At 38.6% G+C, this 20,313-nt stretch overlaps 1 protein-coding gene and 1 long non-coding RNA gene across 5 annotated transcripts in view; one reads left to right on the top strand and one right to left on the bottom strand.

Annotated features, from left to right (window-relative positions):
- Positions 1 to 515: 515 nt before the first annotated feature.
- The window catches only part of RNF214 (ring finger protein 214), a 39,321-nt gene continuing 19,523 nt past the window's right edge, over positions 516 to 20,313 (bottom strand). For all 4 annotated transcript variants that reach the window (XM_070273665.1, XM_023644879.2, XM_023644880.2 and 1 more), the window contains 9 exons: positions 4,575 to 4,671; positions 4,293 to 4,381; positions 3,618 to 3,708; positions 3,330 to 3,428; positions 2,739 to 3,115; positions 2,474 to 2,606; positions 2,156 to 2,260; positions 1,775 to 1,870; positions 516 to 906 (listed from right to left, as the gene is read on the bottom strand). In XM_070273665.1, coding sequence (XP_070129766.1) covers positions 841 to 906; positions 1,775 to 1,870; positions 2,156 to 2,260; positions 2,474 to 2,606; positions 2,739 to 3,115; positions 3,330 to 3,428; positions 3,618 to 3,708; positions 4,293 to 4,381; positions 4,575 to 4,671 — 1,153 coding nt within the window. In that variant the 3' untranslated portion in view covers positions 516 to 840. The remainder of the gene's footprint in view (positions 907 to 1,774; positions 1,871 to 2,155; positions 2,261 to 2,473; positions 2,607 to 2,738; positions 3,116 to 3,329; positions 3,429 to 3,617; positions 3,709 to 4,292; positions 4,382 to 4,574; positions 4,672 to 20,313) is intronic.
- Positions 8,549 to 20,127, top strand: LOC138925089 (uncharacterized). Its single transcript, XR_011440786.1, has 2 exons — positions 8,549 to 8,665; positions 19,325 to 20,127. It is a non-coding gene; the product is annotated as an uncharacterized lncRNA (long non-coding RNA).

Below are 20,313 nucleotides of genomic sequence, written 5' to 3'. Positions count from 1 at the left end.
AGGTGAGGACTTCACAAGGTTGGTTTGTCAGAGCTTGATCAGAAGCCAAGTGAGTTGGGGCAAGGGATGGCTTGGCCCAGGAAAGACCTGTGGGTTGTGCTCATTTCTAAAGGAATGACTAGCCAGGAAGTAGGGTGGACAGAAATTTGTAGGGGTTGTGGGGGAAATGGGACCTTGGTTATGTTGTTATTCTTGGACTGTGAATTTTGCTGATGTAAAACAGAATATTCTGTAAACCTAATGTCTGTGTACAAATAATGAGCGTTAACACAGTAAAATATTCAATGAAATGTCAAACTATTAGGGTTACAATTTTTCTTCTCAGTCAGTCTCATTTTATCCTTTCGGAGCAGAGCAGCTAGAACAACAGTGCGGCTTCAGAGGCTTTTGGTAAGCAAGGCATCTGGTTGGACAGCGAGTGAGCACCAGGGTTCAGATTTGCAGACGTGAGCCTTAGGAAAATGGACTAGAGACTGAGCCAAATCAAAGCAGGATGGCCTTACAGCAACAGCAGCTTCCTAGATGGTTTTTATATTGTATTTGAAAACAGCCCTAGGCAGGAATATCATAATTTCAAGGCCAAACTAAACGTCATCTTACCTACAATCTGCATCCCCCAAAGGAACTGCAAGGTGATGGGGACAGACCATTTCTGCATAATATACATACTTTCATTTACGAACATTTGAATACAGACTTTCTATACACACATTACCTATATAATAAAAATGTACATGGCATGAGTATATGTCACTGTATAAATATAGAGTTTTAGAAATCTTGAACCCGCGCTTCCTGTTCACATCAGTTTTTCCTCTTCTTCCTCCCCAGTCAGGTCCGTCATTTAAGAGTTGGACAAAAGGGACAAGTGTCATTTGTGTTGGTCTGGGCCCAGAATTTGATACACTGGAAAGAAAGAAAGACATAGCTCAGGTTTATCTGGAAAGATGGGGCAAAGGAGAGGAGAGAGTGCCGTTAAGATTCAACAGGTCTACGGAATGCATACAAAGTCAGAAAAGCTTACCATGGGGGACTAGAAGGGCTATTTCATTGGCTCTTAGCCTCAAAAGAATCTTCAGAGCAGGTGAACCTGTCCTTTTTCCAGGGAACATTAACAATCAGCTAATAACAGTGTGCAGCTTGCTCCTTCTTGGGATCCATTTAGGCTGCAATGAGCGTCCATCTCCTAAGACCTATCACCCTTGAACCTCATTCAGGATTTCCCCTTACCAAGAATTTAGATGTAAATTCAGTTCCTACCTCTTGGAAAGACAAAATAGTAAAAAGGAATCATCCCTGTTGCTCAGAGACTTAACTCTGCTTGGTAACCTAGTAAGAGAGGAATATCTTGTCAGCTTGTGAAGATAACCTCTAACAGGCAGGCCTTCAAGCTATTCTGTTAATGGAGTTACTAATCTCACATTCAGGTTCCCTGTTCCACTCCTCTCATCTAAGCAAAGTCTCTTGAAAATACTACATTTGAAACAGCAGTTAGATATGTATATCTTATTGTCAGTTTTCCAAGAAAGTGGCCTATCAGTGCTCTAGTATGAACTGCTTATCCAGTCCCCTAAAGGGAACGGGGCAAAGGAAGCTGGGAATGCCTGGCTGCCAGTATTCTGAATTCTGCTGAGGTTTTAAACCACAATTTACTGAAAACTTTATGTTTAGATATTAATGATAAGCATCAACACAGTAAAATGTTCAAAAAAATTTAAATTATCTCAGCTATCAAAAGCAATAGTGGCAGCTGAGGAAGGTATGCAGCACCCACCTCCTTATGCAACACATGGGTACACGCCATTGGATGCAGCTCACTGGGCTGGACAAGTTTCTGGCACATTAGACACAGTTTACAGGTGGCTGGAGCCTGCAGAACAGAGGAGGGACAGTCAAAAGAGCAAGCAACCTCTGGGTCTCCTTGCCTTTTATGCCCACGATTCCATCTACCATTTCCAAGTAGCAAAAAGATTTTGTACCAAAAGAATTGTTCAAATACAGATTCTTGCCAAAAGCACTTGCATTTTCCAGGTGGGGGCTGTCTACAACCTAGCTGATGAGCTAATGGTCTCTGCCTGCACTCCACCTGTAAACCCGCTCCCTCCTCACTCCCCAGCTTCTCCACACCCCAGTTTTTGAAGAAAAAGAGTCTTACATGTGACGACCTTCCAGTATATGAAACTTGGGCAGAAGGCAAGAACATTGGGGTACTGATTTGGGCCAACGGAGCAGGGAACAAGGCCCGGATCCGACCGAGTGGCTGTGGGCAGAACCATTGTCAGAGTAAGGAAAGAGAGTCTGAGTAACAGAACATATAACACAAAGAAATCACTTATTTCCCAATCCAGCAAAGGAAGAAAGCAGACTAGATACCCCTGGCCACAGCACTGTTTCCCACCCTAGATTTTTCTGAAATCTGCCTCTTCTCCAACATCTTGGCAGGTTGAGTTCTCCCCCAAGTAGCTTGTCTCACCTGAGTACTTGCTGCCACCCGCTCTTGTTCTGCCAGTCGTGCAGCTACCAACTGGATCAGTTCCTCCATGGTCAGGCCTGCCATGGTGGTACGTGCTGTTTTGATTTGCTGAAGAATGTTGGTCATCTGGGCCCTAAAAGAAAAATGGTGAGGGGAGAGATTCTATGCTATACTCATGGGGAATATCCATGAAACCTCCCCTATTTTAACCCCTAGACATTTTTCTAGCCAATATTTTTTTAAATTAATCTTTAAAGATACTTACTTATTGCATTGTGGGAACCGAGTCAGCAGCTTCTCCAGGATCTTCTCCAGTTTGTCTACTGGTTGGGGCCGGGGAGTTTCAGTAGAAGCCTTAACACCGCCCAAGCCTGGGGGAGGCGGGATGGAGGCGCCAGGGGGCATGTGTGGACCATGGGGGCCAACAAGGGAACCCAAGCCAGGGCTATTTCTCCCATGGGAGCCAGGAAGGGGTGGGGAAGGCTGGTTGGGCTGAGAAAGGGCAGGGTTCAGGATTGGGAAAGACAAGGAACGGGGATCTGCACTAGGCATAACCATGGGCATTGTGACCTGCCCAATGGAGAAGGGCATCCGAGGAGCCAGAGAGGGATTGGGTTGAAACACCTGAAGCATGAAGTCTGTCTACAAGAGGGGAAGAGGTGGAGGACAAGAGAGAAGGGAAGAAAATGAAAGTTTAGGAAACTGGAGCAGAAATCAATGAGCAAATCTTGCACCAAATAATACCAATAATAATCATCAAAAATAATAAAACCAGTATCTTCATAAAAAGAACAAGTGAAAGACCGACTCTGCCACCAACACAGAGAGGTGGACTCCCCAAAGCCAGCACTCTTACCTCTGATGGGGGTGGAGGCAAAGTGGGGGTGGGGATTTGAGGGAGGCTGCTCAGCTTGGCTCCATTCCTCACTAGCTGGATATGACTATTAAATTGGTCCTAGAAAAGAGAGAAAGGAAAGGATTATCCTTTACTGATGAGCTGAAAGGGAGCCCCACCCAGTATCAGGAAAACAAGGGGAGGGGCAGGATTGGACCTAAATCTCAATGCCAAAGATCCCTCCCTATCATCAGAAGTGTTTAATGCCAGATTAACTCTGACTCAATGATCACCCATTACTACACTTACCCGAACATTCTTTTTCATTATCCGAACTCCATTCAGTCTTGTCTCCCACTCCTGTTTGGAACGAACTGTCTCTAGTGTTGGGGGAGTTGACCTTTCAAGAAACCAACAGTAATTACAGAATTAAAGAAAGCCCAACTCCTAACTCTCTGAGACAGCAGAACAGTAGCTGGCTAATGGGTCTGGAGAGATGAGGCCGGAGCAGGTGCAGGAGAAGGCCAAGGTTCTAAGTTGTCTGCCTCACTTTAACTCCAGCATCTTTTAAGCCAAGTATTGGAGAAAGAGAACCAACCACAGAGAGAGGGTTCTTGTCTGCCTGAAAATGCCACAGGGGTCCTCCAGATTCCACGGCAGAAAGAGGAGAAATTACTATATAAGAAACAAATCTCCAAAGACATTTATATGCTCTGACAGCATAAGAGATACTGTTCATCCAAATGGAAATAGTACAATAAAAAGTACAAAACTATAAAACTGTAGAAGGGAAGAGTTAGAGAGTGAGGAAGTTGAGAATACAGGAAAAGAAATCACTGAATAATTCCTATTGCAGAGAGATGCCTTCAAAAGTCTGTGAAGACAGAATAAGTGCCAGACTAGCTAGCCTAGGGTTTCAAAAACCTAAAGAAGCCCACACTAAACTGCAGGACCATTAAAACTCTTGAATGGGAAGATACTCACTTGAGGTAAGTAAGGTGCAGTTCTGCCTCTTTTTCTGCCTCTTCTAGTTTCAATACCAGCAACTCTTTCCGACTCTCTAGTGATAAGATCTAAGGAAACCACATACACATAAACACTTTATTAATTTTACATACATGAAAGCTGCCCCTACATAGTGAAAACAATTGTTTAGTGGCTAAATGGTATAATACTTATATGGCTTAGAGGTATAATACTATATCTCTAAGTATATACCATCTGGAAGCCCAAAATCAACACTTTCCACACACCAGCTCTCCTCACCTCTGCCTTCCAGGCCCGTTCTGTCTCTTCCATAATGTTCCGATTTATTTCACCATCCTGATTCTTGAGCCTATCCAGTTCCATTTCCCACACCTCTCTGTAAGATAAGAAACAAAGAACAAGACTAAGGGGAGAAAGACAAGCTTGTTAAGAGACACCAGGGCGAAAGTAAACCCCAAAATTGGTCTGCCACATGTGTTACAGGAAGTCTTACTCTAAGTATTACCGATAGATATAAATTTGTCAACGTTTAAAGTGGTCTGTAATTGCATAAAGACCCTATATTTGAAAGTAAGTATGCTCTTATCTCCACTTGCTAAAATAAGGCTACCCGGAATAGGAAAAAGAGTGTACTGAGAACCAAAACCCACAGAAGGCAGAATGTTCTTCTATGTTGAAGGAGGACTCAAAATCATTATGGCATTCCTCCTATTTCCCAACTTGTCTTTTAGTATGGGTGGTGAAGAATGCAGGACTAAACACGGGGGTCCATTTAAAACTTACCTCCAATGCAGCAATCACTAATTCACTACTGAGCACATAGATACTGGCTTACTGACTTTTCACATTTCCTTAGCTATAGCAAATATTATTTGAAAGGAAAAAACATGCTCATCATACCTCAGGACTTCTCCTTTCCATTGGCTTCCTCCCTTCTTATGCCACTCCCCCCGCCCTATTCGTAGGGTGTAATATACATAACTCAGTATTAGGGTGACCAACTGTCCCGGTTTCCAGACACTAAATGTTTTGCAAAATAATCTCAACAGAAACAGAGCTAAAAACTAAGAAGTTGAGTCCTCAGCCCAAATATATTTCTTTCAGAATATATTATATTCTAGGCAAGGCAAAGGGAAACAAAACAAAAACTGTTGGGTGAGTGAATATATAGGGATTGGCTGTCCTGCATTTAGGGTAGATTATGAAATCCTTTTCTCTGAACTGAAGCTAACAGAAACCCATACAGAATGAATGAGGTCAGACATTAACAGAAACAATTCACCCTGGGATGAACTGCAAACTTACTGTTTATGAGGCCAGAACTCTTCCTTGATTCAATTTAGTGCACCATCTACTAAGCAGCCTACATGTATGAGGCATTCTGCTAAAAGCCGGCGATATGAAGATGCCTAGTTCCTGCACCCAAGAAGCTCTTGATCCAGTAGTTTTCCAGGGGAACAAAGCGAACAAGGAAATTCTGGGCAGGTCAAAAAGCAAGTGCAAAAGCCAAAAAGAGAGAGAGTACCAAACTAAGGCAGTGGTCCAGGGAGTGCAGCAGGCAGCACATACAAGTCAAACACTGGGTAGTGTGGTGTGCACTGGGGACACAGACAAGAGTGTCACTAGCATAAAGAGTCGCAGAAGCCCTAGGGATGGAAGACATAATCTAGAATAGAAGCGTGTAAAACATAGTCTATGGGCCCCTAAAATCCTTTGAGGGCCTGGTCTATGAAACAAAAACTAACTTCATAATAACTCTAAAACTGTCTTTTTCACTCTCGTTCTTTCACGAGTCTACAATAGCGTTTCCCTGAGGCTATACCACGTGTGATGATATTATCACTTTGATGGCTAAAAGAATATATGCTCCTGTATTCTTATGTTTTCTAGCATTTTCAAAGATAGTAGGTTTAGGGTATAACTTAAGCTCTCAATTTTTTTCTTCGGAGTACTTCTTTTGTGTTTTTACTAGCTATCTTTAATTATACTTACTATAATCTTACTATTGTCCAATAAATCATTACTATAAAAATCTCAAAGTTCTTCACGCATCTAAGTAGAAACAAGTACTTTTGTTATTTTGTTTTGCAATAATACTTTCTAAATTTTTTGAAAACTTTTCTCAATTTTTAAGTTATATCTAAAATGTATTATTTTAGAATTTAATATCTTTCTCTAAAATAAAAGAAAATGTATTTGTAATTTTTCTCTTACATTTAAGAATGAATCATTGGCTCAAAAAAGGGAGATTGAAGATTTGTTTTTCTCAACCCACAGCTGTAATATATAATCTAAAAATACTAAAGAAGATGCAACTGGCCTAGAGTTATCTGACTCAAGGAAAGAAAGAATCTACTCCAAAGAAACTGCAAAATTGTAAATAAGAAACCAAAGTGTGACAAGAGCCATCTTTCTCTTGACTTCATAGTTGTTAATAATTTATTTTACTTTATCTTAAGCAACAGAACATTTTCTAATTATATTGCACCAGTTAGGTTATGGTGACATTTTGAGACCGATCATTCAGAATTTAAAGAAAAAGGAAATGAATATTTTAAATACAGACATGATGAATTCTTTAAAATTCTCAAAAATTGTTAAAGCCTTTCAAAGTGGAAATGAAAAAGGCACTGAAGAATCTTAGGGTAAGCTACTATATTTCATTAACTGGGGAAACAACCTTGTACAGCTGACCGTCCTACATGCCTGCTGGATGAAAAGTCAGTAAAATAAATCACAGCAGTGCCACTTTTTAATCATACAGAAATTCATCAAAGTAAAGATTTTGCTGCAAATCTGAAGACTTAATTAAGATCTCATCTGCAGAATTGTAATTTTAGTTTACAAATAGATGAATGTACAGGCATGTCTAGACTTGCTATTTTGGTTATGTTTGTCTAGTACTGGCAGCCGCTAATCATCGAAGATGACGTTGTGTGTGAATTCTTGGCAACAAACACAGTGATGTTCACATAATCCAAGTTAAATAAGCTTTTTGAATCTCATGGTTTATCCTAGAATAACTGTTGACACTTATACTGCACTTTTAGTATAAAAACTATACTGGATAAAAATATTGGCACCATACATAAATCAAGGCAGTGGCACCAGATTATACCACTAGGCACTGTATTCTTTACTGCCACTCCCTTGCAGCTGTGGAGGAGGGACAGTTTTATTTAAGAATGCCCTCGATGAAGCCATAAAAAATAATAATCTTATTAAATCTTGACCATTAAATACACACCTTTCTAATATTCTGTTAGATGAAATGCTATATGCCAAAGTACAATGGTTGACTTGAGGAAAAGCACTTGTGAGACTGTCTGAGCTGTGAGTTGAGCTAGCCTCTTTTTTCATGTAACACTATTTTTATTTAAAAGAACAACTGAGAAACTATGGTTATTTGAACTTGAGTATTTAGCAAACATGTTCTTGGAAATGAACTAAAACTACTCTTGTTATTTCAAAGAAAACAATTGACAATAGTTATCGCCAACAATAAAATTTGAGCTTTCAAGCAAAAATTAGAATTTTACAAAATCTATACCAGCCATTGGGAGCTTGAAGGCTTCCCATTACTTAAACACTATTCTGATGAGATCAATGGTGCTATAAACAAATGTGATTCTTTAAATATTGTATAATAAAATGTATCCACACTTGGAAGAGCTGCTAACTCTGAACCAATATTTTCCAAATTATCAATCCATCATGCTACCAAGTCACCTGTGCGACCCACTTGGCACTGCAGAGTTCGTGTAAAGATTATTTTAAGCTGAAGACACTGGAGATTCATCAGATGCAGAAAAACAGCCTTTTCCAAGCTTCCCTTAACTAAGAGCAGCAACTTCTGGGAAATGAGGCTGTCATAAACTTCTCTTCAGGGCAGAGCTCCTCCCAGAAGAGAGAATGCGAATAAAACCTACCCTAAATCCCTGATCCAGTGAGTTTTATGACCCTAAAGGAGACAGAAAAACCACTCATACCTGTATAGGCAAATATCACAAACTTTTTACCTCCTGTTTGTTCTCCTGAAAATCCATTTATCTTTCCAGAAAGTGCTATCAGTGCCCTTTATCCCCAACTTCTCAGAAGTCATTTGTTTTCCCATAAGTGTCTTTCTCTCCCTGCCCCTTCACCTACTAAGATGGTATATAAGCCCCAAATTCTAACCGTTCCTTTGAGATACCCATCACTGAGTTCTCCCAAATGTATGCACTTTGCATGCATAAACTTTTTCTTTTCCTCCTGAAATCGGTCTTTTCTCATTTTAATTTGCAGGCCACAGCTATTGAACATAACAGAGTAGAGGGAAAAGTATTTCCTCCCGTAACCAACAAAGTTAAAACATCCATTCAAAGTGCAAGGTAAGCCAATGGATTTTTTTTTTCTTTTTCTCCCCAAATCCCCCCAGTACATAGTTGTATATTTTAGTTGTAGGTCCCTCTGGTTGTGGCATGTGGGATGCTGCCTCAGTGTGGCCCGATGAGCAGTGCCACGTCCATGCCCAGGATCCTAACCAGCGAAACCCTGGGCCAGATCAGCGGAGTGTGTGAACTCAACCACCTGGCCACGGGGCCAGCCCAAGCCAATGGATTTTAATGTAACGGTACAAAAAGTTCACTGATGTGGTTTCAGATTCTACAATGCAATTAACCGCTAAGAAACTACCAGCTGTCAGGTTTTGGAGTACCATCAAAGAAGAGTAACCACAATCATCAAGAAGGCTATTAAAATACTCCTCGTTTTTCCAAACAACATATCTGGGTATCACCAGATTTTCTTCATGTATTTTCACCAAAACAATATACTGCAATAGACTAAATGCAGTAGATAGGACAATTAATTTTCTTTCATTAAAGAGACTTGCAAAAATGTAAACAATGTCATTCTTCAAACGAAACTGATTTTTGCTCTGGGTTAGGCAAAGATTTCTTAGGACACAAAATGCATGAACCACAAAAGGGAAAAACTGATAAACTGGACTTTATCAAAATTTAAAAGACACTGTTACAAAATGCAAAGGGAAGTTACATACTGGGAGAAAATACGTGCAAAATGCATATTTGATAAAAGGACTTGTATTAAGAAAACAAAGTGCTTTTTTAAAATGGGTAAAATATTCAAATAGATACTTCAGCAAAAAAGAATGACAATGGCAAATAAGGACATGAAAAGATGTTCACCATCAATAGTCCTTTGAGAAAAGCAAGTTAAAACCACAATGAGATAACACTAAACACTTATTAGAATGGCTAAACCCAAAAAGACTGATAAGACCAAGTATTGGCGAGAATATAGAGCAACCGGAATGTTTATACATTGCTGGTGGGAACGCAGAATGGTACAGCAACTTTGGAAAACAGTTTGCCAGTTTCTTATGAAGTTAAGCAAACACATGGCCCAGCAATCCCACTCCTAAGCTTTACCCAAGAGAAAAGAAAACATGTCCACATAAAGACTTATACCTGAATATTCAGAGCAGCTTTATTTATAACAGACAAAAAATGGAAACAACCAAATGTCCCTCAACTACTGAATACATAAACAAATCTGGTATAGTCTTATAATGGAACTACTACCCATCGATGAAGAGCAATAAACCATTGTTACATGCAACAACATGGATGAATCACAAAAGCTTTATCCGAAATAAGAAACAGACACAAAAGGCTACATATTGTATGATTCTATTTAGACAAAGCCCTAGAAAAGGCAAAACTATACTGAGAGAAAGCAGACAGTGGTTCCCAGTGGCTCAGGGTGGAGGAGGCAACTGACTTCAGAGTCATGAAGGAGCTTCTTAGGGTGATGGAAATCTTCTCTACCCGACTGTGGTGGTGGTTATACGACTGCATACATTGTCAACACTCATCATTTGAAACAGGTGAATTTTATCACACATAAAGTATACCTCCACAAAGCTGAGTTTAGAATTGACAACTTCCACCCCTAGAGCCACTGTCTATCTGCTCCACTTCCTGTATTCACCATCCCAGACATCTCATTGTCACTCCTCCTCTCCTCCCTCTAACAGTCAACAAATCTCATCAACCCTAACTCAGAATACCCCTCCTTTCTGTTTCTTTGCCTCTTAGATCAGGCCTTCATTTTATCTTGCTGAAATTCCGTCTTCTTGACATCAGTTTATCTGCACTTTAGCCCATCTAACTTAATGCAACCAGGGTTATCCTTCTAAAAATTAAATCTGGAGAGGTTCCATTTCTAGTAAGGGTAGAGTTGCTCCTAACAGACCAACCACCCTGCAGGTAAAACACTATAAATTCTACACAGGGGCCGGCCCGGTGGCACAGCGGTTAAGTTTGTATGTTCCACTTCAGCAGCCCAGGGTTCGCCGGTTTGGATCCTGGGTGCGGATATGGTACCGCTCATCAAGCCATGCTGTGGTAGGCATCCCACATATAAAATAGAGGAAGATAGGCATGGATATTAGCTCAGGGCCAGTCTTCCTCAGCAAAAAGAGGAGGATTGGCAGATACTAGCTCAGGGCTGATCTTCCTCAAAAATAAAATAAAATAAAATAAAATAAAAAAACAAAACAAAACAAAAAAAATAAATTCTACACAAAATATAAAAAAGCACCTCTGAAGGCACTAAAGAGCAAATAAGAACCAGGCACAAACTGGAGAAGATCTGACAATTGGAAAAAGTGAATATCACTGTTGTTTCCTGTTTTCTATGGCTATTTATCTAAGGGCAAACCCCAGCCAGCTCTGTGCTGATGACTAAAACTAAGATAGAAACCTTGCAGCCTTACCAGATCAAGAACCAAAGGATAAAATTGGGAGCTACCATAACAAGTAGAAAATGAGGGAGAAATCCCAAAACAAGAAAGAGCCACAGATGCAGAGTCCCCAATTCTGCATATAAATCTGCTCAAATCTCTGGATGTTCCTCTGAACCATGCATGCACGCACAGAAGAGACTCCAAGGAACCCAGCTACAGATAAATGCACTGAACAGAGGCCACAGCTGCTGCCCACTAAACCAAAGTATGCCATTAAAGCCCAGTCAAGGAAACAGCCTGATAAAACAAATTCAAAACAAAACAAAACAAAAAATCAAGACTTTTTGGAGGAATGTAACAGAATCCAGAGTCTCCACAATGCATTATTCACAGTATTCAGAATTTAGCCCCACCATACAAAGAAACAGGAAGTATGATCCACGGTCAAGAGCAGGACCTGTAAACTATGGTCTATAGGTCAAATCCAAGCTGTCATCTATTTTTGTAAATACAGGTTTTTGGGAACACAAGCACATTCATTTTGTTTACATATTGCCTATGGCTGCTTTCATGCTACAACAGAGCTGAGTAGTTGTGACAGAGGCTGTATGGTTGGCAAAGCCTCAAACATTTACTATATGGCAGTCAATCTCTTCCCTCCACCCTCAGCCACTGGCAACAACTTATCTGCTTTCTCTCATTATCATTTCACCTTTTCTAGAACATCATGTAAATAGAATCATACAGTGCAAAACTTTTGTGTCTAGTTTCTTATTTGGATAACGCTTTTGTTTCTACTCCTAGCCAAGAAAAAAAAAGCAATCAATGAACAAGGACTCCAAGCTGACCAAGATGTTGGAATTAGCAGGCAAAGGTTTTAAAGCATCTATTTTAACTGTGCAAAAGCACATAAAGAAAAATATGCTCATGAGGAGTGAGCAAATAAGAACTCTCAGCACAGAAACAGAAACTATAAAAAAAGAACTAAACTGAAATGACAGAACTGAAAAATACAATACTGGAAATATAAAACTCACTGCATGGGCTTAAGAGCAGAATGGAAATGATATAAGAAAGAGTAAGTAGGGGCTGACCCCGTGGCCAAGTGGTTAAGTTCGTGCACTCTGCTTCCACAGCCCAGGATTTCGCTGGTTTGGATCCTGGGCGTGGACCTAGCACTGCTCATCAAGCCATGCTGAGGTGGCGTCCCACACAGCACAACTAGAAGGATCTGCAAGTAAAAATATATATAACTATGTACTGGGTGGTTTTGGGGAGAAAGAAAGAAAAAGAAGATGGGCAAAAGATGTTAGCTCAGGTGCCAACCAAAAAAAAAAGAAAAGAAAAAGTAAACTTGAAGATATATCAATAGAAACTATCCAATATGTTGAACAGAGTAAAAAATATTGGGAAGAAATGAACAGAGCCTCCCTGAGCTATAGGATAGTATCAAAAGGTCTAACATATGTGAAAGTGGAGTCCTAGAAGGAACAGAAGGAATGGGACAAAAAAATATCTAGAAATTACGTCAAAATTTCACAAAATTGGAGAAAGACATAACTTTACAGGTTAAAAAGCTCAGAAAACCCCAAATAGAAAACATACAATGAAAATTGCAAAGTCAAACTGCTAAAAAACAAAGATAGGAGATCTTGAAAGAAGCCATAGGAAAAAAAAATGACACAATACATACAGGGAAACAACAATATGAATTGTCATTGACTTCTCATAAGAAACAAGAGGAGACAGTTTATATTAGAAAAACATCTTCAACTGGATAAATAAATTGTGGGATAGTCAAACAATGGACTACTACTCAGCATTAAAAAAAAAGAATGAACACCTGGGGCTGGCCCCGTGGCCGAGTGGTTAAGTTCGCGCGCCCCGCTGCAGGCGGCCCAGTGTTTCGTCTGTTCGAATCCTGGGCGCGGACATGGCACTGCTCGTCAGACCACGCTGAGGCAGCGTCCCACATGCCACAACTAGAGGAACCCACAACGAAGAATACACAACTATGTACCGGGGGGCTTTGGGGAGAAAAAGGAAAAAATAAAAAATAAATAAATAAATAAAATAAAATAAAAAAAATCTAAAAAAAAAAAAGAATGAACACCTGTATCTGCTAAAGAAATTGAATTGATAATTAACAACCTTCCAAAACAGAAAATACCAGGCCCAGAGGGATTCACTACTAAATTCTACCACACATTTAAGGAAGAAATTATAGAAATTCTCTACAAGCTCTTTTAGAAGACAGAAGCAGAGGTAACACTTCCTAACTCAGTCTATGAGGCCAACATTACCCCAATACCAAAGCCAGACAAAGACATTAGAAGAAAACTAAAGACCAATATCTCTCATTAACAGAAATGTAAAAATTCTCAACAAAATATTAGCAAATCGAATCCAAAAAAGTATAAAAAGAATTATACACCAGGACCAAGTGGTATTTATCCCAGGTGTGCCAGGCTAGTTTGACATTCAAAAGTCAATTAATGTAATGTATCACATCAAAAGACTAAAAAATAAAAATCACATGATCATATCAGTAGATGCAGAAAAAGTATTGATAAAACCCCACACCCATTCATGATTAAAACTCTCAGTAAACTAGGAATAGAGCAGAACTTTTTGTTTTTTAAGACTGGCACCTGAGCTAACAACTGTTGCCAATCTTTTTTTTTTTTCCTGCTTTTGCTCCCCAAATCCCCCCAGTACATAGTTGTATATTTTAGTTGTGGGTCCTTCTGATTATGGCATGTGGGGCACCACCTCAGCATGGCCTAATGAGTGGTGCCATGTCCACGCCCAGGATCTGAACTGGTAAAACCCTGGGATGCCGAAGCAGAGCACATGAACTTAACCACTCGGCCACAGGACCGGCCCTGGAACTTTCTTAACTTAATAAAGACTATCCACAAAAACCCTAACAGCTAATATCATACTTAACGGTGAAGAATTTGAAGTTTTCCCAAGATGAGGTGCAAGGCAAGGATGTCCCCTCTCTTTCAACATCATATTGGAAGTCCCTGCTAATGCAATAAAGCATGAAAATAAAACAAAATGTATGCAGATTGGAAAGGAAGACATAAAAATGTCTTTATTTGCAGATGACATGATCGGCTATGTAGAAAATTGGAAAGAACTGATAAAAAACTCCTTGAGGGGCCGACCCTGTGGCTGAGTGGTTAAGTTTGCACACTCTGCTTCGGCGGCCCCAGGTTCGCTTGTTCGGACCCTGGGCATGTGCCTACATATCACTCATCAAACCATGTTGTAGTGGCATCTCATGCAGACGAACTAGAATGACTTACGAGTAGGATATACAACTATGTACTGGGGCTTTAGGGAGAAAAAAAAGAGGACGATTGGCAACAGATGTTAGCTCAGGGCCAATCTTCCTCACCAAAACAAACAAACACATAAAACTCCTTGAACAGGGGCTGGCCTGGTGGCGCAGCAGTTAAGTGCACACGTTCTGCTTCGGCGGCTTGGGGTTCACAGGTTCGGATCCGGGTTGCAGAGATGGCACCACTTGGCACGCCATACTGTGGCAGGCGTCCCACATATAAAGTGGAGGAAGATAGGCACGGATGTTAGCTCAGGGCCGGTCTTCCTCAGCAAAAAGAGGAGGATTGGCAGCAGATGTTAGCTCAGGGCTACTCTTCCTCAAAAAACAAAACAAAACAAAACAAAACTCCTTGAACTAATAAGCAATTATACCAAGGCTGCAGGATACAGGTTAATACATAAAAGTCAACTGCTTTCCTATATACCAACAATGAACAAGTGGAATTTAAAATGAAAAACACAATATCATTTACATTAGCACCAAGAAAAAAATGAAATACTTGGGTATAAATCTAACAAACTATGTACAAGAACTGTATGAGGAAGACTACAAAACTCTGATGAACAAAATCAAAGAAGAACTAAATAAATGAAGAGATATTCCATGTTCACGGATAAGAAGGCTCAATATTGTCAAGATGTCAGTTCTTCCCAACTTGATCTATAAATTCAATGCAATCTCAAAATCCCAGCAAGTTATTTTATGGATATCAACAAACTGATTCTAAAGTTTATATGGAGAGGCAAAAGATACAGAATAGCCAACACAATATTGAAGAAGAAGAACAAGGTTGGAGGACTGACACTACCTTACTACAAGACTTATTATAAAGCTAGAGTAATCACAACAATGTGGTACTGGTCTAAGAACAGACAAATAGATCAACGGAACAGAACAGAGACCCCAGAAATAGACCTCCATAACTACAGTCAACTGATCTTTAACAAAGGAACAAAGACAATAAAATGATGCAAAGAGTCTCTTCAACAAATGGTACTAAACAACGGGATACTCACATGCAAAAAATGAATCTAAACACAGACCCTACACTCTTCACAAAAGTTAACTAAAAATGGATCATAGACCTAAATGTAAAACAAAAAACTATAAAACTCCTAGAAGACAACAGGAGAAAAACCGATGAATTTGGGTATGGTAATACCTTTCTAGATATAACACCAAAGACACAATCCATGAAAGAAATAATTGATAAGCTAGACTTCATTAAAATTAAAAACTTCTGCTCTGTGAAAGAAAATATCAAGGGAATTAGAAAACAAGCCACAGACTGGGAGAAAATATGTGTAAAAGACACATCTGATAAAGTACTGTTATCTAAAATATACAAAGAACTCTTAAAACTCAACAGGAAAACAACCAACCAGATTAAAAAATAGGCCAAAGACTTTAATAGACACTCCACCAAAGAAAACATACAGATGGAAAATAAGGATATAAAAAGATACTCCATATCATTTCTCATCAAGGAAATGCATATTAAAACAATGAGATACCAGTACACACCTATTAAAATGCCCAAAATCTGAAACATTGAAAACACCAAATGCTGACGAAGATGTGGAATGACAGGAACTCTCATTCATTTCTCGTGTGAATGAACAGTAGTACAGCCACTTCGGAAGACAGTTTGGCAGTTTCTTACAAAACTAAACATCGTCCTACCATATGATCCAGCAATCACACTCCTTGGTATTTACCAAAGGAGTTGAAAACTTACACTCACACACAGATGTTTATAGCAGCTTTATTCATAACTGCCAAAACTTGGAAGCAACCAAGATGTCCTTCAGTAGAAGAATGGATAAAAAATTTGGTACATCCAAACACAGAATATTATTCAACACGAAAAAGAAACATGCTATATCAAGCCATGAAAAGATGTGGAGAAACCTCAAATGCTTATTACTAAGTGAAAGAAGCCAATCTGAAAGGCTACATATTGTATTATTCCAACCATACAACATTCTGGAAAAGGCAAAACTATGGAGACAGCAGAAAGATCAGTGGTTGCTGGGCAGGGGGCAGGTGGTGGTGGGGGGGGGACAGGGATGTGAATAGGCAGAACACAGGATGGGCAGTGAAAAATACTCTGTATGATATTATAATGATGGACATATGTCACTATATACATTTGTCCAAACCCATAAAATGTGGAACACCAAGAGCGAACCCTAAGGTAAACTACAGACTTTGGGTAATCATGATGTGTCAAGATAGGTTCACCCTTGGTAAAAAATGTACCATTCTGGTGAGAGATGTTGATAATGTGGAGGCTATGCATATGTGGGGACAGAAAGTATATGGGAAATCTCTGTATGTCCCTCTCAATTTTGTTGGAAACCTAAAACTGCTCTAAAAAAATAAAGCCTTACAAAAAAAGGAATGAATTATTAATACAGTTCACATCCATCACAACATCATAGATAAATCCCAAAAATATGCTGAGTGAAAGAAGTTAGACACAATGTCTAGAAAAGCTAAGAGTAATCTCAGTGACAGAAAGCAGCTCAGTGTTTACCTGGGAATGAGGGGAAGGAAGGACAGTGATTGAGAAAGAATACAGGGAACATTCTAGGGTAATAGGTATGTGCTATACTTTGTGTTAGCGTTTACATGTGGATTAATTTGTCAAAACTCATCAAAATGTTTAACTTTAAATAAGTTCATTTTATTGCATGTAAATTACATCTAAAAAATTTAACTTTTAAAAAATCTAAGGGATGGGGCCGGCTCCGTGGCCAAGTGGTTAAGTTTGCATGCTCTGCTGCGGCAGCCCAGGGATCGGATCCTGGGCAGGACATGGCACCGCTCGTCAGGCCACGTTGAGGCAGCGTCCCACATCCCACAACTAGAAGGACCTGCAGCTAAGATATACAACTGTGTACGGGGGGGTTTGGGGAGATAAAAGCAGGAAAAAGAAAAAGGATTGGCTAGCCCAGGGGCCAATCCTTAAAAAAAATAAAATCAAATCAAATCTAAGTGATAATTCTAAGTTTCTACAATTAAAAGTATAAAAATTTCCCAAATACTTTATCCAAGAAAATTACAAGTCTTTCTAATATAGCATAACCAGCAGGTACATAGTTCATCTTTATGAGGCATGTTCCCAGTGAACTAAAAGTAACAGATGTGTATTCTAGAGGGGGAAAGACGAAATTAAAATGGAATTCTAAAGAATATTCAATGAATTAATATTTAATTTACATAGTAAAAGAGAAGACCTAAATCCAATCATATCAATACAAGCATACTTTGTTTTCTTGCACTTCGCTTTGTTGCTCTTTGCAGACACTGAATTTTTTCTAAGACCCTCCATCAGCAAAAAGATAATGACTTGCTACAGGCTCAGATGATGATTAGCATTTTTTAGCAATAAAGTATTTTTAAGTTAAGGTATGTACATTGTTTTTTTAAACATAATGCTATGGCACACTTAATAGACTCCAGTGTAACATAAATATAACTTTTATATGCACTGGGAAACCAAACAATTCCCGCGACTTGCTTTATTGCAATATTCACTTTATTGCAGTGGTCTGGAACGGAACCTGGAATCTCTCTGAGGTATGCCTGTAATTACACTAAATATATAAACACTAAAAGCCGCTAATTAAAAAGCAGCTTGTCAGAAGAGATCACAAAGAAAGACCCAATTATATGCTGTCTACAAGACAGAAAAATGTAGATAGGTTGTAGGTAAAAGATGGAAAAATACATATCATGTAAAGAATAAGCATAAGAAGACTGCAGTATCTATATTAATATTATATAAAGTAAACTTTAACATAACGTATGACCTACAAAGAGACATTTCATAATGATAAAATGGCCAATTCATCAAGAATACATATCATAAATGTACATCTGTAACAACACAGCTTTAAAATATAACAAAAATTGACAGAATTAAAAAAAGAAAAAATCTATAATCATAGAGATTCTAACATCACCCCTTCAGCAACTAACTAAATACTTTTAAATTAAAAAAATACAGAACAATGTTCCTCAATAAATATAGACACAAAAATCCTTAAAAAATACTAGTAAGTCAAATCCAGGAATATATAAAAATAATAACATATATCTTGACCAACTTGGGTTTACCCCAAGAATGAAGAATTGGTTCAACATTTGAAAACAAATCAATGTAATTCACCATATTAACAGAATAAAAGAGAAAAAACATTTGATAATTTTAATAGATGCGGAGAAACCATTTGACAAAACTAAGCTTCCATTCATGTTAAGAACTCTCAGAAAATTAGGAATAGAAGAGAACTTCCTTGATTTGATAAAGGGCATCTACAAAAAACCTATAGCTATCATCAAACAATGGTAAAATATTAAATACTTCCCCCTAAGAGCAGGAACAAGGCAAAGATGTCCACCCTACCACTTCAATTCAACACCGTACCGGACGTTCTAGCCAGTGCAATAATATTTACAAGAAATAAAAGGGTGAAGGAAGAAATAAAATTGAATATTCACAGATATCATAAGTTTTTATGTAGAAAATCTTAAGGATTCTATAAAACAAATAATACACTAATATGTAAATTTAGCAAAGTAGCAGGTACAAGGTTGATACAAAAAAATGAATAGTATTTTTACATACTAGTAGGAAACAATTGGAAAATTTTTTAAAATTTTAATTCTACTTATAATAGTATCAAAGAGTATAAAATACTTAGGAATAAATTTCTCTAGAAACTTAAGGAAAGATGTATAACACCTGCACAATGAAAATTATAAAATGTTACTAAGATAAGTTAAAGACCTAAATAAATAGAAAGATATATCATTATTATGGATTGGAGGACTCAGTATTACTAAGATGTCAATTTCTCTCAAGTTGATAGATTCAAGGCAACTGTGTTCTCACCAGTTTTGTTTTTGTTTTTGCAGAAACTGGCAAGCAACTTTTCAAATATATATGGAAATGCAAAGGATTGAGAATATCCAAAGCAATCTTGAAAATAAAAGCAGAAGACCTTGCATTATGATTTCATGACTTACTATAATGCTATACTAATGACAACAGCAGGATCTGGCATAAAGAGAGACAAATATTTCAATGCAATAGAATACTACTCAGAAATAGACCCACTATTTATACAAATGACTCACACTGTCATTTGGTTTTTGGCAAAGGTGTCGAGCAACCCAATGGGGAAAGGCAAGACTTTTCAACAAGTGGTGCTGGAACAACTGGATATCCACATGGGAAAAAATAAACCTCAACCTCTACTTCTAACCATACACAAAAATTGCTTGAGATGGATCAGAGACATAAACACAAAAGCTAAAATGAAAAACCTTCCATAAGAAAACAGAATATAACATCTTTGCTACTTCAGAGTAGGCAAAGGTTTCTTAGACAGGACAGAGAATGCACTAACTATAAAAGGAAACTTGACAAATTAGACATCGCTGAAATGAAAATTTCTGCTCATCAAAAGATGCAATTAGGGGCCAGCCCCGTGGCCAAGTGGTTAAGTTCGCGCGCTCCGCTGCGGCGGCCCAGGGTTTCACCGGTTTGGATCCTGGGCGCGGACAAGGCACCACTCATCAGGCCATGTTGAGGCAGCGTCCTATATGCCACAACTAGAAGGACCGACAACTAAAATATACAACTATGTACCAGGGGGCTTTGGGGAGAAAAAGGAAAAATAAAATCTTAAAAAAAAAAAAAAGATGCAATTAACAAATCAATAGCTAAGTCAGAGAGTGGGACAAAATTTTCACAGAACATATAACTGACAACTTATATTTGGAATATGTAAAAAATCTTCTACTACACAATATTAAAAAGCCAAAACTCAATCCCCAAAGAAGGAGGGAGGCCAAAAATTTGACTGGACACTTCACAAAAACAGATATATGAATGGTCAGTT

The sequence above is a fragment of the Equus caballus genome, chromosome 7 (assembly GCF_041296265.1).
Source record: "Equus caballus isolate H_3958 breed thoroughbred chromosome 7, TB-T2T, whole genome shotgun sequence".
Classification (NCBI taxonomy): domain Eukaryota; kingdom Metazoa; phylum Chordata; class Mammalia; order Perissodactyla; family Equidae; genus Equus; species Equus caballus.
The sequence above is the reverse complement of the archived record's forward strand: the minus strand, read 5'-3'. Positions and strand labels throughout refer to the sequence as shown.